Here is a 26738-nt window from a genome sequence, read left to right as displayed (position 1 = left end):
AGCCAGGTTGCAAAGGAATCTCCATTTATTTACTGCTCAAGGTCCTGGGGACAGTCAGTGGGCTGAGGAACTGACAAGATGCTACACACATACTCCTGCTCTGGTGGCCAGTGGGCCTGTCCAGGCTGGGCTTGTCTTAGCTCTTGTGCAGGAGAAGCTGGCTGGAACATGGAGGATGTTGGTGCCTGTGGGCCCTGGTTGTCAGGAGCAGCAGGCAGCTGGATGCCTGGTGCCCAGGCTCCACGTCCCAGTGACTGTCCAGGCCAGGCCATCACCCTGTGTCGGTGTTGCCTACCAGGCCAACCTCCCAAAGCAGCCTCTGCAGTAGCTTCTGTGTCACAGCCCACAGTGGGCATTGAGCAGGGCCTCCATCACTGGGACCCCGACTCCTGGTGGTGCCGCCAGCTCAGCAGGCCCTTCCAGGCTACCAGCACTGTCTCCAGCCACTGAGCCCTGGAAGGCAGCCATGGGTGGCCATAGCCCAGTCTGCACTCGCCTTCCAGTGGCCATGGCCACTGGGAAACTCCCCAGAGGCCAGTGGAGCAGGCTCCTGATTTCTGGGTTCCTTTTCTGTGAGCCGGCACAGCTCCCAGCAGAGCTCTCTTCCCAGGGTTCTGGACACTGCCCCTTCAAATGAAGAGGAGGTTTCTGCTTCACGGTCCCCTCCGTGGGCCTGGCTCTGGTGCTCTCCTGGGCTTGTCTGTGGCCCTTCCAACACCTCTGGAAATCGTCCACTGTCTAATGTATTTCCCACCTTGAGTGCCATATCCAGACACTGAAGGACACACTGGGCCATATCTGAAGTCCATTTAGCCTGCATGCCCCATCTGTAGAATGGGCCTCAGCAGTACCTGCTCCAAGGCTTCCCACATTACAGTGATCAACGCTGGACCCAGTACTGGACCCAGTACTGGACCCAGGGAGAAAAGGACTGGGAAATGGAGAGAGAGAGAGAAACACAGATGGAGACAGACAGAGATAGGAAGAATGAGAGCTGTCCTGTGTCCCCTGCACAGAGAGCCTCCTGCCCCCATCTTTCTTCTGCCCTGCCAAGCCCACCCTGAGTGCCGCCAGAAATCCAAGGGCGTCCGCTGCCCGTTGTGCAGCGTCTGCCTGAGTCCTCAGACCCCCTCCTGCTCACCCACATGTCTTGTTCCCCACACATGCCTGTAACCCCCAGCCAGAGAGCGGAGGTGGGCCGGCTTCGCCTTGCCAGGCTACAGGGTAGGCACGAAGCGGATCCTCTGAGAGTAGGCGAGGTCGGCGACGTAGAGGAGCAGGTTGACGTAGGTGAAGATCGCTACCACCAGCTGGCTGTCCCAGGGGCAGCTGCCCCGGGGACAGTCGGGGGGCCTTCTGGGCTCCCCGTACTTGGGATCAAAACAGAAGACCGGCCAAATCACAGCGGTGCTGAGGTACAGGAGCACAGCCAGGAAGGTGTACACCACCACCAGGCGGTCGAAGGGACAGCCCAGGCTGCCCGCGTGGCCCGTCACGCTCAGAGCCACCACAGCCATGGTGGCCAGGAAGCACAGGCTGTAGACGGCCACGCACCACTGGGTGGCCATGTAGCGCCCATAGCGGCTGTCATGGACCAGTGCCCCAAAGATGATGCAGGCCACGAAGGCCTGGACGATCTTGAGAAGCCCTGACACCGTGGCCATGTAGCTGGCCACCTGGCCAGGCCGGGCCCGCGTTAGGGCCACCTCCGCTGCGTAGGCCAGGAAGAGGAGCCCGGCAAAGACGCTGGCCGCCAGGCGGAAGTCCCTAGCTGCGCAGCCGGCAGGCTCTGGCGGGCACTGCAGCCGGGTGAAGTACAGGGGGTAGATGACGGCAGCCGTGGCACACAGCAGCGTGGCCAGCATGGCGAAGGCCGCTGTGAAGTTGCCCCAGGAGAGGCGGAGGCAGCCGTGGAGCTTCGTGAGCTCACAGGCCACCACCAGGAGTGACACTGCGAAGCAGAAGCCCCAGGCAGCCATGCAGAAGGTGCCCTGGACGCCTGCAAAGCCGCCCCGGTGGGCAACCAGGCTGAAGGTGGTGCAGCCAAAGGCCAGTTGCAGCACCCGGGCTGTGCCCACGGGGGACGTCACAGCACCCAGGTGCAGGTATGCACCCCCGGGGGGCTCCATTGTGCTCCCCATCTGGCCAGCCACCTCCCGGCTTCACGCAGTGCCCCAAAGCCCTGGGGTCCCTGATGGCCTGGGGGCCCTCTGTCCTCTGCAGTGGTGACAGGTGCCGGCAGCCTGCAGCAGCGGTGACGATGGTGACATTGCAGCAGGGCAGCCTCTCTGCCGCCTGAGTGGTGAGCGTCCCCCACCCCCGCTCTATAAATAGACAACCTCGATCACAGCCCCGGAATAGCACTGTGAGCCTGTCCCGGTCCAGGAGGAGTATCTGACCCCTTCGTCCCACGCAGATTCTCCGCTGGACCGTTAACCCCTAGGCTGCCTAAGCACCTGCATCCGTCAGTCTGGTCAGTGTCGGGAAGGGGTGGGGAGCATGCAGAGAGCATGGGGCTTCCCACCAGGCCGCCCCACCTCCAGCAGCCTCCAGCGCCAGCTGCACTGGGGGAGGGAACAGGGAGGTGGGAGGCAGCAGCCCAGCGGCAGGCCCTGGGGAGGGGGCTCCCTTCCTGTCATTTCTCCCACCCCTCCCAGTCGGTGGCTCTAAAGCTCTGCTGGGTTTCAGGACCCTGCTGTCATTGTCCCTAGAGCCCTGGGGAAGGGGAGAGGAGTGTAGAGAGGGGGCCACTTGTCAAGGGCCCACCCTCAATCTGGCCTTGATCTTCAGCTTGTCCCTGATGGTGCTGGGCCAGGGAAGGTGGGAGGGTTGAGTTTTTAGTTTTTGTTTGGAGGTGAAGCCTTTGTCCTAGGCATGTAAATACCTAGAAAATAAGTCTCAACTCCTGGTTTGTTTTTAGTGCTGAGGATTGAACCCCCGGGGAGCGGGGGGCTTTACCACTACATTCCTAGCCCTATTTATTTATTTATTTATTTATTTATTTTGGTGGTTGGTGGACTTTTATTTTATTCATTTATTTATATATGGTGCTGAGGATGGGACCCAGTGCGTCACACATGCTAGGCAAGTGCTCAACCACTGAGCCACAACCCCAGCCCAGTCCTCTTTATTTAGTCAGTCGGTTTTGGTACCAGGGACTGGACCTGCAGGTGTTTAGCCACTCAGTCACAGACCCAGCTACTTTCTTTTCTCTTCTTTTCTTTTATTTTGATGCAGGGCCTTTCTGAGTAGCCCAAGCTGGCCTAGAAATTGCAATCCTCTTGCCTCAGCCTCCAAAGTTGCTGGAATTACAGGTGCTCATTTTACGTTATTTATTTGTTTATTTATTTATTTAGAGGTAGAGTCTTGTGTTGCCCAGGCTGGCCTCTAACTCCTGGGCTCAAGTGTTCCTCCTGCCTCAGCCCCTGGAAGAGTTGAGACCGTATCTGGCTAACTTCCCCCACCCCCAATAGTACTGGGGATTGAACTCAGGCCCAGCCTTTTTTTTTTTTTTTTTTTTTTAGTTGTCGATGGACCTTTATTTTATTCGTTTATTTATATGTGGCACTGAGAATCGAACCCAGTGCCTCACACATGGTAGGCAAGTGCTCTACCACTGAGCCAGTCCCCCAGCCCTTTTTATTTTTTATTTTTTATTTTTATCCAGGGTCTCCCTAAGTTGCCCAGACTGGCCTTGAACTTGCCATTCTCCTACAGAGTCTCCCCAGTTGCACCTGACGTTCCATTTTTAAGCTGTTTTGTTTGCTTGTTTTGGTGCTGGGGATTGAATGCAGGACCTTGTATATGCTAATCATGCACCCTCCCACTGAACTATAACCCTAGCCCCAAGCTAAAATTTTAATAAATTATGAAAAGTTTCTGAAACGATAAGCAAATTCTGATTGTAAAGCTAATTAATGCACGCTCAGGCCCAATCAGTAGAGAAAACAGACAGAAACATTGCCTGTAATTCTACTGCCTGGATCAAACCCCTGTTAAAAGGTCTTGGTGTGGGGCCTGGGGTGTAACTCAGTGGAGAGCACTTGCCTAGCAAATGTCCCCATGTGTCTTCATAGATGTTCCCTCAACTTGTAGTCAAAAAAACTTCAGATCCGGGGGAGAGTTGCAAGAGAGCAACCCACACCGTGTCCCCTTCACCCAGGGTTGAGGATTTTCTTGGTGTGTGTGTGCACGCCCAGGAACTGTTCATGTTGTGCCCTGTCTGTACCCACTTAGTTATTAGCTCTGGTTCTACAGATGTGACAGTGTGGCCCCAGACCCTTCCCCAGCAGCTCTGCAGAGCAAGGCGGTTTCCCTAGAGAACCACGACACATAGATGATGTCCTGATGCATGTCCCCACCTGTCCCCGGAACACAGATCTGACCAGGGTGATGCGCTGTGGTGGCTGTCCTGGCTTTCAGTGCTCTTTGCTCTGGAACATCCCTTCTTTGTGTTTCATAACACTGACTTTTTCAGGGGTTTCGCGGACTAGCCTTCAGAATGTGTGTTGTCTGGCTGTTTCCTGGTGGTTGGGTTCCAAGCTGACTGCTTCTGGCAGGAAAAACTGGCAGAGGAAGACCCTGACAGTCCACCCGGAGCATGAGAAGGTCGACTGTCTGTTGGGGCCCTCATTCAGGTGTCCACTGGTTCCCCAGCAGCCTGCCCCGGGGCCTCTGGAGGGCAACCTTCTCTGGGAGCTTACACCCCTTGAAAAGTGGAATCACACTGTTCCTCCACTCCAGGATGTTCACTCCTGATCTTTCCGGAATAGTTCATGCAATGAAGAAACAACACATGGGATGACAGGGGCGTGCCACAGGGCCTGGCACCAGCCACCGTTTGTGTGCAGGGACCCCAGAGCCGATCTCCACAGCCCATCTCTTCATCTTGGGTTGCCACAGAAGCAGCAAGTGTCCTCCGCGTGCTGGCTGATCTCAGTTCTCTTTATCATTTTGCAGAGGGCACAACATTGGTCCCAGATTTACTGAGGATCCCAACCTTCTTATTTATTTATTTACTTTTTGGTACCAGGGATTGAACCCAGGGGTGCTCAACCACTGAGCCATATCCCTAGTACTTTTTAAAATATTGTATTTAGAGACAGGGTCTTGCTGAGTTGCTCAGGACCTCACTCAACTGCCGAGGCTGGCTTTGAACTCACGACCCTCCTGCCTCAGCTTCCCAAGCCTCCCAGCAGTCCCAGCCTTCTTGATGTGATTACCTGTGTTACCAGCACTTAGGTCCAATCCCAAAGCCAAACAATCCCTCTTGTTATACCCTTGGTCTCTACTTCTGTCCTCCCACATCTGTCCATCAATGAGTCACCGACTGTGGCACTTGAGCACTGGGCATTTCAGGGAAACCCAACGTCAGTTCTGCTGACACAGGCCTCCAGTGTCCCCAGGGGCTCCAGACTGGCCTGCACATCTGTGTGGTGGGAAGTGGGCTTTCTATAGAGGTCTGTAGTGGTCTGGAAAGGTCACCTGGGAGCCCGGCTGGACACCTAAGAGTGACCAGTGGCCTCTGGGTTCTGAGTAAAAGCAGCCTTGGGAGGCACTGCAGCAGTATCCCAGAAATGGCAGCTATGACTACCTGCAGCCCCAGGGCTGTGGGTGGGCTCCCTGCTGGCCCCACTCCAGGCCCACCTGGCCCTGCAAGGTAAGGGAGCCTTCAGGGACCAGCCCAGGAGAGAGCTGTGGCCACAGGACTGCACTGGGCTCGGGAGGGAGCAGAAGACTCCCAAGAGGGAATGGGTCGTCCTGGACTTGCTGGATGCCGGAAGGCCAGACTAGGAGCTGGAGCCTCACGTGCTCTGGGAAGGAGGTGCCAGCCTGCAGAGGTCTCCTTATCACCCTCTGCACACGAGGACACTACAGCTGCTCGGCCCGAGCCGCCTGGCTACCAGCCACCACCCACACCCCACTCAGCAACAGCCACCCCCAAGACTCTTGTTTAGTACCTAGTTTGGTGAGAGTCTGGGGCAGGAGGATGGCCTTAGCCCTGGAGCTCGAGGCCAGCCAGGTCGACATAGCAAGACCCCTTTCTAAACAAAAAACTTCTTTCTGTGCTCTGCTGCTGGGACTGTGCCCACCCACAGTGGGGGCTTCTGTCTCTGACGCTGCAGCCCCCTGATCCTCACTGCTTGACCCTGTTACACACTGACTTGCTCGGTACCCTGGCCTGGGAAGCAGGCTGGGTGGCCACTTCGAGGCTAACCCAGAAAATGCAGAGCAGTTCCAAACATCAAACATGGGCTATGTCTCAAATCCCAGATATCAAGTCCCCAGAGACTCAGCCAGCCACGATGTCTGTCTGACATGGTGACAGGCACAGAGATTCTGCACCAACAGCTTCTCCAGGGGTGGGGGCAGCAAAGGTATTCTGCAGCAAGGCAGCTGCAGATCACCCAGAGGTTTGGCCATGGGGGCTGGTGGTGCTCTGACCTCAATGCCATGCTTCAGGCTGGCACCCACCCTAGGGTCACATTACAGACAAGGGAGGACAGACCTGAGGAGGCCACAGGGTCGGAGCCTGCACAGGCCCTGTGCGGGTCACACAAGTTCACTCTTACAGCAAGAGGAGTGTGGATATGTGGCCTCAGAGACAGGGAGAGGCCGGGCGAGTCCCCACAATGTCCCCGTGGCTGCCTCTAAGTGTGGAGTGCACAGTGCCCCTGTTTGTTCTTTGGATTTTTAAAAGTTTTCCAAGTTTTCTAAAATGAAAATCACATACTTTCCAAACCCCTAGAAAGAAGAATAATTTTTAAAATTAATTTTCATGTTTTGAAAACTAAAATAGAGGGACTGGGGTCTGTAGCTCAGTGGTAGAGGGCTTGCCTATGCTTTTACAAAAATTTTAAAGTTTCTCCTTCTCCTTCTCTTCTTCCCCTCTCTCTCCCCTCCCTCCTTCTTTTTTTTTTTTTTTTTTTTTTTTTTTTGTTGTTGTTGTTGTTGTTGCCAGGAATTTAACATTTAATGCAGGGCTGCTTTACCACTGAACCACACACCCAGACCTTTTTTTATTTTTTATTTTTGATGCAGGACGTCGCTAAGTTACCTGGCTGGACCAGAACTTGTGATCTTCCTGCCTCAGCCTCTTCAGTTGCTGGGATTACAGGTGTGCACCACATGCCTAGAGTTTCTTCTTTAGAACTATTTTTTTTTTTTTTTTTTTTTTTTTGCGGTACTGGGGATCGAACTCAGGGCCTTGTGCTTGCAAGGCAAGCACTGTACCAGCTGAGCTACCTCCCCAGCAGAACTATTTTTTTTTTAATGGTCCTGAGGCTCAAACCCAGATGCTCTATCATGGAGCCACATCCCCAGCCATTTTTATTTTATTTTGAGTCATGATCTCACTACGTTGCCCTGAGTGGCATTGAACTTGTGATCTTCCGGCCTCCCAAGCCTCTGGGATCACACCACCCAGCAATATGCTATTTTTTCCCCTCTCCTTCTGATTAATGTCTTCACTAAACAAATCTTTCTCCAGTGATTGTGCAGTGCCCTGTCTTGCTCAAGGCACCCAGAAACGCAGAAGGACAAAGGAGACCACAGCCTCAGAGCTGGACCATCAGCTAGACAGTCATGGATTGTCAAGTGTTCTGTAGAGACAGGAAGCATGAGGTGAGAAGCTGAGGTCATCTTTTCTGGGGGAGATCAGCCAAGGCCACGCTGAGGAGGTGACAGCTGGACTGTAAGCTCAATGAGGAGGTCGGCCCAGGTACAGAGGTAAGCAGCAGGTAGAGGGATCAGCAGGTGCCAGGGTATGGCAGATAGAAAGGCCTGGTGTGCTCAGGGGCCAGGGTTCAGGGCAGGAGGGATAATAGAAGAGGAGAGAGAAAGCTGGGTACAGTAGCCAAGCCTGTAATCCTAGCAACTTGGAAGGCTGAGGCAGGAGGATCAAAAGTTGGAGGCCATGGAGCTGGGGTTGTGGCTCAGTGGTAGAGCGCTTGCCTAGCATGTGTGAGGCACTGGGTTCGATTCTCAGCACCACATATAAATAAATGAATAAAATAAAGGTCTATCAACATCTAAAAAATATTTAAAAAAAAAATAGATTGGAGGCCAGCTTGGGCAATTTAGTAGGACTCTGTCTCAAAATAAAAAATCAAAGGGGCTAGGGAGGGCTGGGGTGTAGCTCAGTGGCAGAGCCTTTGCCTAGCATGTGTGAGGCACTGGGTTCCATCCTTAGCACCACATAAAAATAAGCAAAGTAAAGGCATTCTGTCCATCTACAACTACAAAAAAAAGTTTTTTTAAGGGGCTGTAACTCAGTGGCAGAGTGCTCAGTTTCCGTTCCCATTGAAAAAAAGAAAGAAGGAAGAAAGAAAAGCAAAAACCCAGCTCTGTCCTTCAAGAGCTTTCCTTTCCTTTCTTCCTCTTTTTTTTTTTTTTTTTTTTTTCCTAGTGCTCTTGGTCAAACCTGGGCCCCAGCTCATGCCAGGCAAGGCTGGGCCGTGGACACCCCGGCCCTATCTACTCTTTTTCAGTTTGGGTTGAAACGTGTCACGGGTGTCGACATGGAGTTCAGGTTCCGCTCTGGCGGAGGCTTGCGGAGAGGAGAGGCCCAGGCGGGCGAGTGTCCTGAACACTGCTGCTCCTGCAGAAAGTGTAAGGCCCAACATTTCCAGAAAGGCCGAGAAGTCAGCGCAGAGAGGCCCCTGGCCACGTCAGGGCTTCAGTGGACAGGCTGGGTCTGGAGGGCTGTCGGGGCTGCGCCTCTGTCCTCGTGTGGGCCGGCGTTCCTTCTGTCTCTGGTCCTGGCAGGAGAGCGCGGCAGCTACCTGCCCACCAGTCCCAAGGTGAGCTCTGCTTTCTTCCTCCGTCACCACTTTCATGCGGAGAAAGGGCTTATTCATCTAGGAAAAGCCCTTTGGGCCTGACCCACAGTGTCGTGTTCAGCAGGTCTGGTGTGCCGGACACACAGTGTCCTCGGAGGCCTTCGGGGCCCCTCAGAGGGAACAATACACACTCTGATTGGAAGCCGCCACCTACCCCCCTTCTCTGCACAAATAGGGGCTGGTACCCAGCGCACCTCCCACGTCCCAGCCCAGCTCCGACAGCACCTCCCTCCCAATAGCCTCCTCTCACCAAGAGGCACCCGCCCCATGGCTCCCCAGCCTCCTCTCCTGCCCAAGTTCCCTCATGGAGAGAGTGGTTCAAAGCCTTCCCAGGAGGTCTGGCTCTGGAGGACGGAGGACCGGCTGGTCTCTCAGGCCAGCAGCACACCCTTGGGTTGCCCTCTTCCTTCCCCAGCCCCCAGTCTCTGCAAGTCTACTGTGCCGTCTCCCTTGGCTGCTGGGACTCCATGGATTTCTGCAGGAAGCCATGTAGGGTGGCCCGTGGAGGAGACCTGGGGAAGTGGACATTCGTGATGAGAGGCCCCACATGGGGCAGGACAAGGCCCCAGTGTGCTTTGGCGGGGCCTAGCAGGGCTATGCCTGCCAGGGCAACACCAGCAGTTCGGGCAGCTCCGTCCTCAGGCCCAGCGTTGCCCTGAATTGTTGGCCTGGTCAGACCCTGAGACACGTCGGGGTCCACCTGGCTGTCCCCACTTTGGGAATGGAGCTGCAGTTCCCTGGTGTCTGTGGCTGGAAGCCAGACTCAGAGTCAGGCTGAGCTGGGACAGGGCCTCTTTGAGCCGTGACTTCCTTCTCTGTAAACTGGAGCTTATGACAGAACCCTCCTTGCAGGGCCACTGGGAGAATCAACACCTGGGTTCGCACAGACTGCTTTGCTCAGAAAATTCAACCCACAAGTCCCAAGGTCAGAGTTGCCATGACCAACTGTGGCACTATCAAAACTGTTCCCTAGCCAAGTGCAGTGGCCACGCCTGTCATCCCAGCGACTCCGGAGGTTGAGGCAGGAGGGTCATGAGTTCAAAGCCAGCCTCAGCAACTTAGTGAGACCCGATCTCTAAATAAAACATAAACAGGCTGGAGTGCGACTTGGTGTTAGGGCCCAAGTTCAGTTCCCAGGGCCAAAATATAAATTTAAAAAATCTCTCCTCTGCCTTTGTCCCCACAATCCCACGTCTGAGGTGAACATTGGTGACTGCTTGCCCACACACTGAACCACGCAGATACAAAGCTACTCGCAGGTGTCCTTTGCACCCCATAAGCATGGAAGACAGAGCCTACTGGAGGCCCGGGAACACTGCCCAGTAGCCGCTCCCCTAGAGCTCCAAGATACAGGAGCGGTGGAATGAGAAGCGAGCAGCGTGTGCACAGCCACATGGGTTACAGAAAATGCACGTGCTCCTGGACGTGAGGCAGGGGGTGGGGAGGGTGCGGGTGGGGAGGGGGCATCCCCCCACTTAAATACAGATGCAGACTTCTAAGAAAATGTCAGCTACATAGGCGACACATTTCTGTAGCGATGAGTTTTGAAACAAGACAAAGTTGGCAGTCGCTGCAGCTGCAGGACACGGAACGTGCTAGATGCCATGGTCATTGAAATACTCCTGTTCACTTATTTATTTGTACTGGGGATTGAACCCTGTACCACCGAGCTGCACCTCCCCCAGCCCTTTTTATTTTGAAACAGGGTCTTTTTAAGTTGCCCAGGCTGGCCCCAAACTTGCCATCCTCCTGGCTGGCTCAGCCTCCTGAGCCACTGGATTACAGGTGCGAGCTGTCACTGTCAACACTAGGAACTAGGTATTTGCTGAATGAATGAACAGGGCCTTTCAGGGGCTGAGACAAGACCAAGGTGCAGTGGGCGCCACTGAGCATATAGTGTTTCCAGCCTCCCCAGCCTCCTGCTGCCCTGGGGGAGGTGCGAGTTGAGTAGAACCGTCCCTTAAATAAACAGGTCGCAGTGTGAGCTGCTTTCGTTGTCTTTTTTCATTATTTTTTTAAAAAGTTACAAAACAATGATGGTTCATCATATATTTCTTATTTTTCTTTTTTAAAATATTAAAGTAATAAAAAAGTCATTTTATAAAATAATACAAAAGGACATGATCAGCTGGGGGCATGGCAGGACATGGGTGGCTGGGCTGAAGAACCCAATGCGTCCCTTCTGGCTCCCCCTCCGCACCACGGGCTGGGGGCTGGGGGCTGGGAGGAGGTGAGTGGGCTTGGGAAGGGTCTCCAGGCTGCCCTCTGGATGGGATTCCTGAGGGCAGTGGGAGAGGAGCTGGGTACAGGGCATCCACACCCAGGTGGGGGAGCTGGACCCCGCTGGTCCTGGGAGAGGCAGGAGGGCCTGCTGGCCACCAGGAGGCAGTCCCCTAGCTCCCACTGCTCAGCATTCCCAGCAGCTTGCTGGGCTCCAGTCCCTGCTGCTGGGCCACAGTCTGCACGTCGAAGCCCATGTGCATGAGGAACTGGGCCACGTTCATCTCCTGCCCCGTGAACTGGTCCCGGATGGTGGGGCACGAGGGGTTGCAGTGGGGCCAGGGGCAGCTGTCCACCAGGTGGACAGGGCATCCCTTCAGGGAGGCTTTGCTGGCCTTGTGGCTGTCGTGGAGGCTGCGGTCCCAGCAGTGCAGTGCCCGAGGCAGTGAGGTTCCCTTCACCTGGACATCTGTCCAGTGGCTGCAGACAGAAATCCAGGTGGGGTCAGGAAGGAGGGGCTGACCATCACTGTTGAGGGGCTGTGTTGATCCTGGCCTCGCAGTCAGCTGTACAATAAATGTCTCTGGAAACCCCAACGGGAAACCCTTCAGGTAGAGGTGGGGTTGGGGGGCTCAAGGGAGGGCAAGGGCAGGCTGGGTGGGAGCTTGTGGTGCTAGAAACCAGTGCTGCAGACCAGGCTGCCCAGGGCCCAGGGCACTGACCTGCGGATGATGATCTCATGAGAGAGGCAGGCAGGAGCAAAGCTGGCCCTGGGGAGGAGATGGGGCCTGAGCCCAGGCCCAGCCCCGCCCACTCCATGCTGCTCGCCCAGGTACTCCACCCTGTTTCCCTGAACCCCATCTTCTGACGGGAGACCAGTTCCTCCTGTCACTGTGGCCAGGCAGCAGCAACTCTGCCTGGGTCTTGTCCCCACCTGCCAGCACGCCCCCTGCTAACCCTGCCCTTGGTGCCTACAAATCTTGCTCAGAGTCCACCTCATCCACCTGGGGCCTGCCGGGCAGCAGCAGGGGTTGTCCCCGACAGATGAATCTCTTGCCACTTCAGCTCTGTTTTGGAATCAAGTGGCTTACTGAGGATGCGGAGGGGCTGCTGAGCACCAGGCGGGTCCCCACACACTCACGGCACATCCTTGAGCGTGCTGCGCAGCTCGCGGCCCAGGTTCTGGATGTACAGCCACTGTCCCTCCTGGACTGGCTGCCCCGTGAGGTGCACGTTGTCCACAGTCAGCTGGGCCTCGTCAAACAGCCACTGAACCACGAACACTGGGCCTGGGAGGGTACCTGGCTCAGATGGGCCTGCCTGGGTGCTTGAGGTCCTGGGCAGTTCTCTGGCAGGCTCAGTCTCCCTACCTATGTGTTCTCTCTTTTCTTTTCTTTCTTTCTTTCTTTCTTTCTTTCTTTCTTTCTTTCTTTCTTTCTTTTCTTTTTTCTTTTCTTTTCTTTTCTTTCTTTTTTTTTTTTTAAGTGCCGGGGATTGAACCCAGAGCCTCTACTGCTGAGTGACACCGCACCCCTTTCCTTCCTTAAAATCTGCCGTTGCTGCTGGGCATAGTGGCACCCGTCTATAATCCCGGGGACTTAGGAGGCTGAGGCAGAAGGATTGCAAATTCAAGGCCAGCCTTAACAATTTAGCAAGGCCCTACTAACTTAGCAAGACCCTGCCTCAAAAATAAACACAAAGGGCTAGGAATGTAGCACAGTGGTAGCGCCCCTAGTGTTCAATCCCTGGTATGAAAAAAAGAAAAATTACTGTCCTTTGAAGAAACTTGCTATCACCTTGACCTAAGTCTCAGGGACTCTAATTTGACCAAAATTTGGTGATTATGTCTCTAGCAGGGGACCTCACTAGTCCTCTGAGTTTGGGTCCTGCCTGGGGCCCTGTAACCCAGAGGGACAGCACAGGGATTCAGCTCTAAAGCCTGTCCCCAAGCACGGGTGTAGATAAGGTCACCAACCATCCCGGTTTGCCGGGACTGAGGATTTCAGAGCTAAAACCAGGACGGTTGCAGGGAAACAAGAGTACCAGGTCAGCCTGGCAGAGGTTCCTCCTCCGGCAGCCGAGAGGCTGCACCAGGCGGGTCTAAACTTCCCACTGCACCCCACATGCTGCTCTCAAGTCAGTCACTCACAGCGCAGAGTTGGGTACACTTTGTAGCCAAAGAAGCAGTTCCACTCCTCGCCCTCCTTGAACTGGCGCCGACAGCGCTCCGGAACCATCCCGTTCCAGTACCTGGAGCCACCGCTGAAGTTAGGCTGCTGTGGGTCCGCTCTCCCTAGGAGCTCCTCCCTCAGAGATGCCACCCTGTCCCAGGCCCTTTGCATGGGCAGGCTCCCCAGTATGGGTCCAGGGCCCTCCCTCCTGGGGCACCTGATCCCGCGTCGGATGGCCTCTGTGGGCGCACAGGTGACGGTGTCGATGCAGTCTGTGCGGCGGTACTGCTTGTTGTCCAGGAACCAGCCTGAGTCAGCCAGGCCCCGCACTTGAATGGCCGGGTAACCCAGGTCCTCCAGCTGTTCAGCTACACGGTCCACGTTCAACAGCACTCCAGTGCCCCCAGCACTGCAGGGAAGGCCAGACATGAGGCTGGCTGGCTGGGGAGTGGCACCCAATACCCATACCAGAGCCTGCTCAGCCCCTGCCTGGGCCCTGAGGAGGGCCAGGGCTCTTGCTGTCTCCCAAGGATGCATCTGAGCAGTGGATGCGTTGCCTGCTCACATGCCAGACCCTGGGGCCTCTTGGGGGCCTGAGGCAGAGGGCTGATAGGGTTCCAGGCTGGCAGCACAAGCCTCTACTCCTGCTCAGGGCTGAGCGTTCTTCTCTCTCCTTCCCTTCCCCACCCTCTCAGCCTCAGTTTCCTCATCTGAAAATAAAGGTGCACTATGTTGCTTTGGGCCCCTTCACCCATTCCACATGCACACGCTGCTGCCTATCAGGATCAGAGACTGAACAACGGCTGTGAGCCCTGGAGAGGAGACATCAACCAACTGCCCAGGTCACTGCAGCCCAACCTCCACGGGTCCACAAACCTTCTCTGGACAGTCTCTCATTACAGAGGCCTAATCTCCTCGATATCCCTGGTGGTACATGCTCTCCTGGCTGCAGCCTCTACCCCATCACTGCCCGCCAAGGCCTGGCAGGGCTGGAGCCAGCAGGCACTGGACCTCCTCCCCGCCCTGGCTCTGCAGGCCTCCACCGCCTCCTCTCCCTCCCACCCACAGTCCCATCTCAGCTTGCCCCAGGGGCTACTGCCCCGTGCCCACCCAGCCCTGTCCTGCCCACCTGCTCCCGGCCAGCAGCAGCACCTTGGCCCCGCTCAGCCCTTTGCCCAGGAGCTCCCGCACCACCTCCTGGATGATGAGGGCACCCATGAAGGCATACTCGTCTGCGTGCAGGAGGGGTGGCTTCAGGCAGGGCCTGGGCAGAGAAAGACCTCCACCCGGGCCGGCAGGAGGAGGGGCCTGGGGTGTCCCTGGGGCTGGGGTAGACTGCAGGGAGGTGGGCCAGGTGCAAGAGGACCTTCTGGGGGTCCCTCCCCAGGGAACATTCAGGAGCAAGGACCCCTTGGGGGCCAGGCCAGCCACAGACAAGTTGGCCCCGGGGGACAGGCAGCAGAGGGGTTTCAGAAGGCTGAAAGTCTGCACTTCCCCAGAAGCCCACCATGCTGCCTGGTCACGGGAAGGGGCCTGGAAGCCAGAGACTCACTCTTCTCAGACTTGGAAGACGCCCCACTCCAAACGTCACTGGAGCAGTAGGGGATGAAGCTGAAATAGGGACCTGGTGAGACTGCTCTGCTGCCAAGGTCCCCAGGGAAGACCGCCGGGCAGGACCACCCCCCAAGGCCCACGCCCACCAGGAAGAACCGTTCAAGACAGCACCCTCCAGGGAAGACCACCCCAAGATGGCCCCTGTGCTCTTACACCATGTTGGCGTTCCACCAGTGGGGATTCTCCTCGGGCTGAGAGGACAGGATGCCAGTGCCTGCAGGCAGAGCGGCAGGGGATCTTTCTTTTTGTGGCAGGGGCTGTAGGCAGTGTGGGCAACAGGGGCTCCTGCTGGGCCCCAGCAAGGAGGCGGACGGTACTGCTGGCCTGAGCCAATGTTGCCAGGCAAGTGGGGGATGGATGTGTTCAGTTACTGCAGGCGGTCACAGAGGTCATGACGCCCAGCCAGGCTGTGACATTGGATGTGACCCTTGGCCTCCCCACTCAACACCAGGTGCTTCAACCCTGGGGGGGATGATCGGGGATCACCATCAGCACTGGAGAGTTATTTGTGAGATGGTCACCAAGGGAACTAGCATGCTGGTATAGGGATGTCCCAGGCGAACACATCCTTTCCTGCAGGATCTCATTTTGAGAGCCTACTGCCTTGAGGCTACTCCCCACCTCAAGACTCTCTCTTAGCAGGCCCACCACTGCTGACCTGTCCTCGTGTGCGGCCAGTCTTTAGAGCTCATAAGGCGCCGCATGGTGTCATATCTGGTGTCGCAGTTCTCCCGGTTAAAGCAGTACCAGCCGCCTGCAGGCACAGTCACGAAGTTCTAGTCCACGTGTCCAAGGGCCCCAGCCCATTCCCCTCCTGGTTCCCTAGGACGCACCTTCCAGAAAGAGTAGCCACCGCCGGCTGCCCTTGGACTCCTTTAGGTAGTAACTGCAGGGAAGAACGCACGGAGCGGGTGATCAGCGGGGGCTAGGGAGGCCACAGTAATTCACTTCGGGCGCCAGGCTCCGGGCGGAAAAGGTCGGTCCACCTGTCGTCCGGTGCGCGCGACAGCCGCATGGGGGCGCCAGCGACCAGACCCACGCAGAGCGCACGAGCCCCGCGAGCGGCGCGGCAGTCCCGGAAGGTGGCGCTCACGGGGAGGGCACCCCGCGAGGGCTGTGTGGTCCGTGGAAAATCCCCACGGCCAGCCCGGTGCGGGACCGCTGTCACCTCGTGGGGCACACGAGTGCACTTGGAGAGCCGCAGCGCTCACGCTAGATAGAGGTCTGGGTGTGGGTGGGGGTACCGGGCGCGCCGAGCGGGCGTGGGGGGGGGGGCGCGGGCGCCGATGAGGCGGTGTCTCGGTCTTCCCACTTGGGCCCGGCCTACCGTCCACCCACCAAGCGCGGGAGCACTCCCAATCCCTTCCTCATCCCCAGCATCACATCTGTCGTTCACTTCGAGCCTGGAGTGTGACCTTGCCGCACCCGGGGTTTTTCTGTCCCACCTGCGACCCTCTCCTAACCCCTCTCTCTAGCTAACGATGTAATTTCCGACTGTCCAAAGTCAAGTTGCTGGGGCAGAGGGAGACAGCAAGGTCTCTCCCCGCCCCCAGTGTCGCCTCTTCTTGCTGGAGTCAGGGCTACTCTCAGGTTGTTTCCAGTCTGTCTCCCCAACTCCCCCACCCCCCGCCCAAGGACGCGGGCAAAAGGGATGCGCACTGTGGCCCCGGGGGTCAGTGCCCGCTCTGGCCAGGGACCAGGCCTTCCAACGCTGCCAATCACCCCCTCCCCCTGGCACCAAGCCAGGCCCTCCCCAGGGCCAGAACGGCTGGGCACCCGACGGGAGCCCTTTTCTCTGGGGGCAAGAACTGAGAATTGCCACCGACAGTAGGGGTCCAGCGCAGAGTCTCTGGATCCGCTCAGGGGCAGGGAGGTGGAGCTGCGGGTGCCACCGGTGATGAAGCGGCCTGGAGCTTGGCGGGGGCGACCGGTTAGGAAGGCAAGGCGTTCGGACGAGCCTCCCGAGGTCCTGGCCGGCGCGGGCCTTACCCGGCTGGGCTGCCGTCGTTGCAGGTCACCGATGTGTTAAGCAGGAGATGCAGGCGTAGGTCCTCGTTAAGCTGTTGCGCCGAGCAGGGATACAGGGACTGGGCCAGGCTCTTGACCTGAGCCATGAAGCTGTCCATGTTGCCCTCCACGGCCGTGAAGTCCAGCGGGAAGCTCTCTACTGGTTGTCCGGCGGCCGCCTCGGCTCGCTGCGGGGGAGGCGGCGGGGGCGGCGGCAGAGGCGGCTGCTGGCCGCGGCGCCGCCAGGTCTTCCTGCCCTCGCCGCCCCCGGCCCAGTGCAGCAGGCCCAGTAGCAGCAGCACGCACACCCTTCGGCCCATGGCCACGCCACTCGGGCCCGCGGCCACCTGCAGAGAAGCGGGCGGCCCTGAGGCAGCGGTGGTGCGGGGCACCGGGCCCAGGGCGCCTGGACCGCGGGGCGCCGGCCGCGTCTGCTCGCTTGTCCGTGCTCCCGCGCGCCGGGCCTGGCCGAGGCGGCGTGGGCTCTCGGCGTCGAGGCTCTGGGTTCCGGCGCCGTCGGCCTCGGCAGCTCGGGCTCGGCGTGCAGCCGGCCGAGCGCAGCTTAGGCTCTGGGTGCGCTGGCTCTGGCCCGCGCCAATAAGCAGCGGGGCAGAGCTGGGCGTAGTTTGCGGGGGCCGCGGCGGCCCGGGTGCCCGCGCGTTAGATGTGCCGCCGCCGCCGCCCGGGCTCGGTGGAGGGGGAGGGGGCCGCGCTCGCTCTTTTCTTGGCGGAGGCATCGCCTTTTCTTACCAAACCGCAAGCCTGACGGAGGGGCCTGGACTACCCCGTCGCGGCCGCGGGAGGCGCTCCCGGCCCGGCTCCGTGGGGGGCAGCGCGGCCGGGCGGCCCCAGCGGCTCCATTCACCGCGGCCAGCCCGGCGCCGCTGCCCCCGCCCTGGGAGCGGCTGGGGGCGGGGAGGAGCGAGGCCTTTCCGCGTCGAGGGGCGCTCCACCCGCGGCTCCGCTGCTCGGCCCGACGGGCTGGGGCGCGCACCTGGAGCTGCAGTGTCCCTCTACCCCCGTCCAGGCCCGGAGTAGTCGCGGGCTCTCGCACCCTGGCCCTAAAACCCGTATCCCGAACGGCCCCGAGCCCTGCGCTCACCGCGGCCAGCGCGGGCAGCCCCGCGGCCCCGGCTCCTCCGCGTCGCTCGCGCTGCGCCGCCCGGCTGGTGCGCCCGACTCGGCTGCGCTCCCCCTCTGGCGCTGGCGCAGAGCCGCCCGGGACTTTTATCCAGCCGGGCCCCCGGGATCAAAGCGGCGGCGGACACAGGGCTCCGCGCCGAGGGGCCGGCAGTAGCGGCGCCGGGGCCTCCCGGAGGAGCGGACAGGTGTGGCGCGAGGCCCCGCTCCCTTGGCGACCTGCGGGAGGGACCTGGCGCCCAGGCTCGGCGCCGCGGGGGAGTCTCCCTGTCCCGCGCCTGAGCGAGTGATTCTGGGCGGCTCTCCGAGGCACTGGGATCAGAGGGACCGCTGTGACTTACCAAGGTCTATCAGCTGCGGGGACAGGTCCAGGTCTGTCCCGTGAGCGTCCAGACTGCCGTACTGCCTGCCAGAAGACCCCCCAAACCTCTGCCTTCCCCAGCCGTCACTGGGGGAGGGAGCCGAGGACCAGAGAAGAGGCCGGCTTGGTGACCTTTTTGCAACCTAGAGCATCTGCCCTGTCACCTCATCTTCTAAGCTGGCCTCACCTCAACGTCCCAGGGCTCTGGTCACTGGGGACCGAATGAAATTCCTATCCTGTCAGAAATCAAAATTGGGGGAGGGGAGCGGGTGTTTGCTCAGGAGCTTTTCTTCTCCAGTGGCAGCGGGTGGGGGTGGGCAAAAGAGAAAAAGGTGTATCCACTGTGCCATTCATGCTCAGTGCCCAGCCACCCTCTTCCCCTTTACCCTGCCACCCGCAGCCTGGTGGACTTTTCCTAAAGACAGGAAATAGGCGCTTGCCTTTTGGGACAAGGATCCAGACCCAGGGAGGGTTTCTGGATCCCACCTCTTAATTCAGTGCAGTGGGAGCCTAACTTACCTGGGAGGCAGGTAAGAGGCTGCTAGGATGAGGACAGTAGCTAGGATGCTGCCTGAGCTCCGGGGCTTTTTGGTCACAGGTGCTTACTGCTGGTCACCTGGCTCAGTGATGAACTGTAGCAAGAGAGCCCAAGCACACCTGCACACCCAGCCCCTAGCAAAACACGGCCAAGGCCAGAGGCCAGAGAATCCCTTGAGAACTGTCCAGTTGTGCACTTGAAGTGGTGCAAGTTGCCTCAATCTAAACTGCAAAGCCCAACATCAGGCCAAGAGGTTCCCAGGAGATCGACCGACGTCAGGACTCAGTGAAATGAGAAACACACAGGTCCACTCTTCAGGTACCTGAGAGCAAGTGCATACTCACAGCAACTAAGTTCAGAGATGGTAACAAAAGCACTGAAGGCAGCGCCTCGCTCTGTTCGCTTAGAAAGCCATATTTGCTGTGCCTCCATTGTTGGGTCAGTTTAAAGGTCATGTTTGGTTCTGGCTGGGGCAGGAGCTTCACCATCCTGATGTGTCCTCCTGGGTACCTATCAGCGGTGTAGGCTGATCCATGGTAGGATTTCTGCATTGGGTAAGAACCTGCCCCAGGAGCTCTCTGTTTTAGGAGACTATCATTCCAAGTCCCAGCAGAGAAAGGCTAACTTCCAGCTGGGTGGCATGGCTGTGCAGGGTTGTGCTGCACACTGCTCTGACCTTGAGCCATTTCCTGGCAAGGAGATCCTGGGCAAGGCCCGTGACCTCTCTCTGTGCCTCCATTTCCTCTTCTTCAAAGAAGGGCAACAACCGTTGCTCCATCAGAGAGTTGTGGGATTACAGGAGCCCATGCATGGAAGTGCACAGCGGGTCGGTGGTAATGATTGCCAATAAAATCCCAGGACGAAAGAAGAACATGCATATTATGTTCTCTGGCATTTGCTGTGATGCAATTTATCCTGCACATTGAGCCACCATGAGTTCATGTTTTGGTTTACTCAACACTAGTAGCAGAAGCAAAGAGGGGCTCAAATCCAACCTTTCCTGGAATTTCTTTGCCTTCTCTCTCAGTTTTTCACATCTCCTTTCCTCTCAAGCCCCTGTCATCTGGCCAGATGACTGACAAGGCTGCAACCTTATGGCCACGGACAAGGCCCTGAGACTGCTCATACCCCTGTCCACCTGGTGGTATCTCCCCAGTGGGCAGATCTTTAAAGCCATGAGTGATAGGTCCTGCTTTCAGGTCACCTGCAAGTGAGACCAGCAGTCACTGTGTCCCTGACAAGTGTACTGAAGCTCAGGTTAGATACTATCACATACCCCTTGGAGGGCTATGAGGGAAACTAACAAGTGTTGATGAGGGTATGAAAATATTGGAAGCGTTGTGTGCTGCTAGTGGGATGTGGAATGGGGCCACTGCCATGGATGGTGGCTCCTCAGTAAGTCAAACATAATGTTGTCATATGACCCATCCCTTCCACTCCGTAGATCCAGAAGAACTGAGAACAGATGTTCAGACGAAAGCTTGTGAAAGAGTTCACAGCATCACCATTTACAGTAGCTAACAACTCAAAACAACTCAAGAGTCCAACAGATGAATGGATAGATGCAATAGTCTATCTCTACATTGAGATATATTTCACATGCTACAGTGTGGATGAGTCTTGAAAACACTATGCTGAACGGAACAGCCCAGACCCAAGGGGCACATGCTGTGTGATTCCATTGATATGAAATATGCAAAATAGGCAGACCTCAGAGACAGAAAGCACAGTGGTGTTGCCAATGGCAGGAGGAGGGAGTAGCTACTGATGGGCATGGGTTTATCTTTGGGGTGCCAAAAAATTCTTAAAATTGCCTATGGGGATGATTGAACAACACTGTGAACATATTAAATACCATGGAATTTTAAAGTACATTTTAAAGTGGTTAGTCCTATGGATTTTACCTTTAAAAAATGCCACCAGCTAGGTGTGGTGGCTCATGCCTGTTATCCCAGGGACTTGGGAGACTGAGGCAGGAGGATCAGAAATTCAAGGCCAGGGCTGGGGAGATAGCTCAGTTGGTAGAGTGCTTGCTTAGCAAGCACAAGGCCCTGGGTTCAATCCCCAGCACCGCAAAAAAAAAAAAAAAAAAAAAAAAGAAATTCAAGGCCAGCCTCAGCAACTTAGCAAGGTTTTAAGCAACTTAGTGAGACCCTGTCTCAAAATTAAAAAAAAAAAAAAAATTGAAAAATGGGGATGTGGCTCAGTGGTAGAGCACCCCAGTTTTAACCCCTGCTATCAAAAAAAAAAAAACTCAACCAACCAATCAAACGAACAAAACCCACCAATGGGTCAGACTGCTGATGGTCAGCAGGCTGGGCACAGAGCACCAGACAGCAGGAGCAAGGCCTGAGGCCAGGTGAATGGAGGGACTGAGGATGGGGTGGACTGTTCTTCTGTCACCACTGCCTGCACAGCTGGGGATGGAGAGGGTGACAAAGGGCCTGCCTTCTGTGTTTGGACCCTGGCTGTTCTGCTGGCTTGTGACTGAGGCTTTGAAGTTCCTGGTCAGTGAAGGGGACGAGACAGCAAGAGTATCTGCTGCATGTGGTCATCGTGAGCATCAAGTGAGAAAGCCTGTATGGGAGCTCTGCCTACTGTTCTTAGGCGAGGAATGTATGACAGGTGGCAGTAATGGCTCCCAGTGCCATGGTGGGTGTTGATGGTCCCTCAGGGACCAAGGTGTGTGAGGTCCCAGGTACAGGAGGCTTGTGGACTACCACAGGGTGTGCCCATCTCTACCCCTGGCTGCCCACTGCATGTTAGGGCCGGGTTCTGCAGGGTTCCTGCCCCTGGTCTTCCTCGGCCCCAGTCAGGTCAGTGGCAGATGCTTCTGTCTGTGTGTAGATGTTTTGCCCATTCGGCTGCAAGGGGGCTTGGAAAATGAGAGCCCCCACGGGGGTTTACTCCTTCTGAGAGGAGCCCTAAGAACAGGGTGGGGTAGAGGGTTTGGTTCACTTTTTCCTGCTTTGGGAAGGAGGAAGGGGGTCCAGGGATGCACAGATGAGCACAGGATTAACTGAGAGTCATGGGCCTCCTCTTAGTGGGTAGAAGCCTGATTCCTAAAAAGATAGGGTCAAGATGGAAAGTTTTGGGAATAAGAGTTAGGGTGCCTGTTGGGGTGATCACAGGCTGGGCTGACCAGCAGGGGCTGGGGAGAGAGTGGAGGGTATAGCAGAGGGCAGACAGCGGTGCATGGGCTCCCACTTGAGGCCCTAGCAGATCAGTGACCTGACCAGAGGCTCCGTGTCCAGTCACCCCGGACCCAGTTTCTATGCCCAGATGTAGGATGCTCCATGCCACCCCCCAATCTTGCTCCTTCAACAGCACGAGAGTGGTTTCATGGTCCAGCAACTGCCTGTCATCTGGGGCCCAGCTTCTGTGCTGGCCCTAGCCACCCTGCCTCATGTGGCCACCTGGGCAGTTCTGAACCTCACCTGGGGCCTCTGAGGCCCAAGTAGGTAGGGAGACTGGGCAGGCCACCCCTTACTCTATAGCCTGCTCCAAGAACAGGCCCTGATTCCAGTCCACTAAGAGCCTACCTCCAACTCTGAGCCTGGGGGCCTCAGGTGGTCCCAGCACAGTTTAAGCCCCCTTTGGGTTTCCTCAAAGCCCCACCTTTGGATACTCCCCCATTCTTTGGCAGGAGTCTCAAACCCTTGTCCTGAGAAAAGCCCCTTACCAAGAGCTGTCTGGCAGAGATGGTGTTGAGGTTGGGAGTCACCATGGTCATCTCTGCTCAGGCCTGCAAGGGGAAGAAGGAGTGGGGCCAGAGGTCAGGCCCAGCCCCTTCAAGAGCAGTGGTCTCTCTAGAGCCCCCGGCCCTGGTTCTTAGGCCTGGTGTGACCGCTAGGGTGATCTGGCAGAAAGGCCCTTACCCTTGCCCTAGAACTGCAACATGCCACACTCAGTTCCTCCACTGGGGGTCAGAGCCCTCGGACACAGAGGCCGCGGCTGTCCCTGTACTCCACTGTGCTCCTGACCACTCCCAATTTGCAGTCCTATCTGCAATCCAGACCTCTTGGGGGTCTTCAACTCTGCTGGTCCTTTGGTAGGATGGACCCCCTTCTTGACACCCCAGCAGCTGAGCCTGCCCTATCTCACTTCCCTATGTGGCCTTGCTTGGTAGGTGGTCCAGCTGACGGACCCTGCTGGATGCTGGCCTGTGTTGATGTGGGCTAACTGTGGAGGGTCAGGGTCCACCTTCCAAAGCTGGGGGAGGAAAGTGTAGCATGGGTGGGTCTCCTGGCTCATCTGTGGACACGGGGCTTCTTGGGGGTGTCTGGGAGCATCACCGAGATGGCCAGTATTCCGCATCCTTACTGGACAGTTGAGGAGCCAGTGTTCACGTTGGTCAGGGACCCAGGTGCTGGGAGAGGGTGGAGAGGCTGCTCCTTAGCCCTCCCAGCTGTTCAGCAGAGTCCTGCGAAGCTGCAGGCCTGGCCCCATCTGTCCAGTTGCTGGTCCCCATGCTCCTGCTGCAATAGTGGCTGCAGGCCAGAGGCCGGCTGGCCATGTGACCTTAGGCTGGCCCTCCCTCCCACCCTGTGATCCGCACGTGGCCTCTGGGGAGGCAGAAACAAACCCTCAGATCTTGCCACTGGGAACCTTTCAGCGCCAGAGACATCAAAGGGGGCGGCGGGGGTGGTGGATGCTTCTCTTAAAGGGCCATGCAACTTTTAATTCAAAGCAGATCCTGGGAACAGCTGTCTAGCGGCTGCAGGAGGGAGGATGCTGGCAGCGAGGAGCCTTAGGAAGGTGGCATTGAGAGGCTACCCTTCCTCTCCAGACCCACTGCGTTTGCTGTCCAGAGCCTAGGTGGAGCCCAGAGGGTGGTGGGGGCTGGGAACAGGAGGAGGTTCCCTAGGTGACTTCCCCACCCCTCCTGCAGGAGCCCCACCCTCTTCTCAGGAGGGGCCTGAGGTAGGGCTGGCAACTTAGACTCTAGGCTGATTTAATGAAAGAAATAATGTGTCTCTCTTGCACATCTGAGCAAGGACTGAGTCCCTACCTGGCCAGGTGTCTGCCTTGTCTGCAGGCAGCTGGCTGCGTTCAGAGGTGGGTGGCTGCACAAGCTGGGGAAGGCGCTCTGATGGCCACGCTGCGCACACCTGGGCCTGTCCAGGCCCAGGGACACAGGCCTAGACGGCAGGGTGGGCATGCTTTGCAGGGCTTGTCTTTGGGAGCTCCCTGGCAGAAGGGCAGTTGGCGCAGGCTGGAAGGGAAGTGTGGAAACCAGGCAGAGAGAGGACCCGCACCAGGCCCAGACCTCTACGGCCAGGGCGAAGACACTAACCTCACCTTGTGGTCAGGCTCAGGGCCTCAGACATGCTGCCCTATGCTGGGCCAGCGCCCACTCCCCTGTGAGGGTGGTGCGTGGCTGCTGCTGTGCCGTGGGCGAAGGACTGAGGGCGGGACAGCCTATGCACAGGCCAGCAGAGAATGACTTCCCTGCAGCCTGTCCTGCGTAACCCACCCAGGGTCGCTAGGCTGCAGACGCTGGGACATCCTGCTCAAAGGGACACTTTGGCTCTTAACTTACCCTGCCATGGGGAAGTCACAGTGCAAGGAACAAAGGAGGCTATGTCCTGTCACCTATTGTATAAGAAGGAAAAATAAGGATCCGCAGCTGGGTTCTTTCAGCATTCTAACACACACACTCTCAGCTCTGCAGAGAGAGCAGCTACACCAGATGGAAGGCGAGGGTCTTCTGCGGGAGCTGGGAGGACAGGGTTGGCCCTGTCTTGCTTTATCCTTGTGACTTTTGAATCACTAAATATTTTGAACGAACAAAATGTAACAAAGCTGGGGTTGTAGCTCAGTGGTGGAGCGCTTGCCTAGCGTGTGTGAGGCACTGGGTTCGATTCTCAGCACCACATATAAATAAATAAAATAAAGGTCCATTGACAACTTAAAAAATTTATTTAAAAAAAAGGTAACCAAAAGTTAAAAAAGAAAAAGGGGGTGGGGAGCTGGGGATAGAGCTCAGTTGGTAGAGTGCTTGCTTTTCAAGTACAAGGCCCTGGGTTCAATCCCCAGTACCGCCAAAAATAAATAAAATAAAATAAAAAAGAAAAAGAAAAAAAAGTAAAGAGAGAGAGGTAAAGAGTAGGGTGTGGTGGCACACACTTGTTATCCCAGTGACTTGGGAGGCTGAGGCAAGAGGATCAGAAGTTCAAGGCCAGGGGCTGGGGTATGGCTCAGTGGTAGACTGCTTGCGTAGTGTGTGTGAGGCACTGGGTTTGATTCTCAGCACCACGTAAGATAAGTAAGCAAAATAAAGTTCTCATTGACAACTTAAGAAAAAAAAGGTCAAGGCCAGCCTCAGCAACTGAAACCCCGTCTCAAAATAAAAAAATAATAAAAAGGTCTGGGAATGCAGCTCAGTGGAAAAGTGTCCCTGGGTTCAATTCTCAGCACTGCCAGGGTTGGGGATGGTGAGGGGTGAGGAGGGAGTGAAGAAAACAAACTCTAAAATTCAGTAAAAAGTAAAATAAATGAGCATAACTATGCATCCGATTGTTACCTGACCTAACTGTAATGGTAAATTTCATGTCAGATTATTCGGCTAGCTGGGAATGGTGACACACACTGTAGTCCCAGCCACTAGGGAGGCTGAGGCAGGAGGATCAAAAGTTCAAAAAAAGCTGGGACACTTAGCAATACCCTGTCTCAAAATAAAATTCAGAGAGGCTGGGGTTGTAGCTCAGTGGTAGAGCACTTGCCTGGCATGTGGGAGGCACTGAGTTTGATCAGAAAAGGCTGGGGATGCACTTTAGCAGTATTGTGCTCCTGGGTTCAGTCCCCAGCAATGCACTAAAAAAAGAAAGAAAAAAAAGACTGAGCTTAGGGGTGCCCAGATAGCTGGTAAAACATGATTTCGGGAGTGCTGAAAGAGATGGGTATTTTAATTAGTTGGACTGAGGAGATCTGGGGGGAGTCTGAGGCAGGAACAGTTGAGTCTAGAAGTTAGTGGCCAGCCTGGGCTACATGGTGAGACCCCCATCTCAAATAAATAAAAATAAAATTGTTGAAAATTTATTTGAATTAATTATGCTGGGGGATTAGGTTAGATTCTCAGGCTACCAATTCAAATGTGTAAGAGGATGATTGAGAGGTCATCCAATTCATTGGGGAACAAATGGCACACAAGGCAGAGGAAGGGCATATTCTGCCTTCTTCCTCATTTCCTACCCGCCCCCACCCCCCTCCACCCCCGCGGTTGGAACACAAGGCAGGCAAGTGCTCTACCGCTGAGCCACACCCAACCCCTTCCCTGTTTTTGAGCTGGGATGTCCTTCTCTTCCTGCCCACTGGGCTTAGAGCAGTGCAGGGCCCACACCTCCGCCCAGTACTCAGGCCTTTGGCCTCAGAGTGGGACTATATCCAGCTCCCCTGGTTCCTAGGCCTTCAGACTAGGACTGAATCACACACTGAAGCTCTTTGGTCTTTGACTGGCAGACAGCAGATCATGGAACCTCTCAGTTTCCAAAACCAGGTGAGCCAATCCCCATAATGAATCTCCTCTTACACATTTGAATTGGTAGCCTGAGAATCTAACCTAATCCCCCAGCATAATTAATTCAAATAAGTCTTCAACAATTTTATTTTTATTTATTTGAGATGGGGGTCTCACCATATAGCCCAGGCTGGCCACTAACTCCTAGACTCAAGTGTTCCTGCCTCAGTCTCCTCAGTAGCTGGACTACAGACATGTACCATTGTTCCCAGTCTTAAATAAATCTTGAACACAATACTCTGTATTTCTCTGGTGGGATGTATTCTAAGAACAAAACAACTATGAGAAGATCTGAAATTTCATCACCAGGTCCGTGGTTACTTGCAGG

The 26738-nt window shown here is 56.3% G+C and overlaps 2 protein-coding genes and 1 long non-coding RNA gene across 11 annotated transcripts; 1 reads left to right on the top strand and 2 right to left on the bottom strand.

Moving 5' to 3' along the window:
- Positions 1–3: 3 nt before the first annotated feature.
- Myadml2 (myeloid associated differentiation marker like 2) lies at positions 4–2303 on the bottom strand. The gene has a single exon (XM_047546789.1). The coding sequence runs from the start codon at positions 2139–2141 to the stop codon at positions 1218–1220; it is 924 nt and encodes a 307-aa protein (XP_047402745.1). The 5' UTR covers positions 2142–2303; the 3' UTR covers positions 4–1217.
- A 48-nt stretch (positions 2304–2351) lies between these two features.
- LOC124980828 (uncharacterized) lies at positions 2352–10820 on the top strand. Of its 4 annotated transcripts, none has more exons than XR_007107882.1 (6): positions 2352–2473; positions 3238–3314; positions 7042–7117; positions 7490–7728; positions 8490–8801; positions 9256–10820. It is a non-coding gene; the product is annotated as an uncharacterized LOC124980828 (long non-coding RNA). The 4 variants fall into 4 exon arrangements; XR_007107879.1 differs by having other exon boundaries at positions 8408–8801; XR_007107881.1 differs by having other exon boundaries at positions 8408–8801; positions 8905–10820.
- On the bottom strand, positions 10720–18589 carry Notum (notum, palmitoleoyl-protein carboxylesterase). Of its 6 annotated transcripts, none has more exons than XM_047546781.1 (12): positions 18334–18589; positions 16835–17199; positions 15679–15731; positions 15504–15599; positions 14999–15059; positions 14739–14842; positions 14361–14463; positions 13449–13640; positions 13210–13310; positions 12202–12349; positions 11783–11830; positions 10720–11540 (listed from the first exon to the last, which is right to left on the bottom strand). In XM_047546781.1, the coding sequence occupies exons 2-12, from the start codon at positions 17170–17172 to the stop codon at positions 11234–11236; spliced, it is 1551 nt and encodes a 516-aa protein (XP_047402737.1). In that variant the 5' UTR covers positions 17173–17199; positions 18334–18589; the 3' UTR covers positions 10720–11233. The 6 variants fall into 6 exon arrangements, with proteins under 6 accessions (XP_047402737.1, XP_047402738.1, XP_047402736.1 ...); XM_047546782.1 differs by lacking the exon at positions 18334–18589 and adding an exon at positions 17603–17906; XM_047546780.1 differs by lacking the exon at positions 18334–18589 and adding an exon at positions 17955–18248 and having other exon boundaries at positions 10721–11540.
- Between the last annotated feature and the right edge of the window lie 8149 nt (positions 18590–26738).

The sequence above is a fragment of the Sciurus carolinensis genome, chromosome 3 (assembly GCF_902686445.1).
Source record: "Sciurus carolinensis chromosome 3, mSciCar1.2, whole genome shotgun sequence".
Classification (NCBI taxonomy): domain Eukaryota; kingdom Metazoa; phylum Chordata; class Mammalia; order Rodentia; family Sciuridae; genus Sciurus; species Sciurus carolinensis.
Note: the sequence above shows the minus strand (reverse complement) of the source record. Positions and strands in the feature narration are given on the sequence as shown.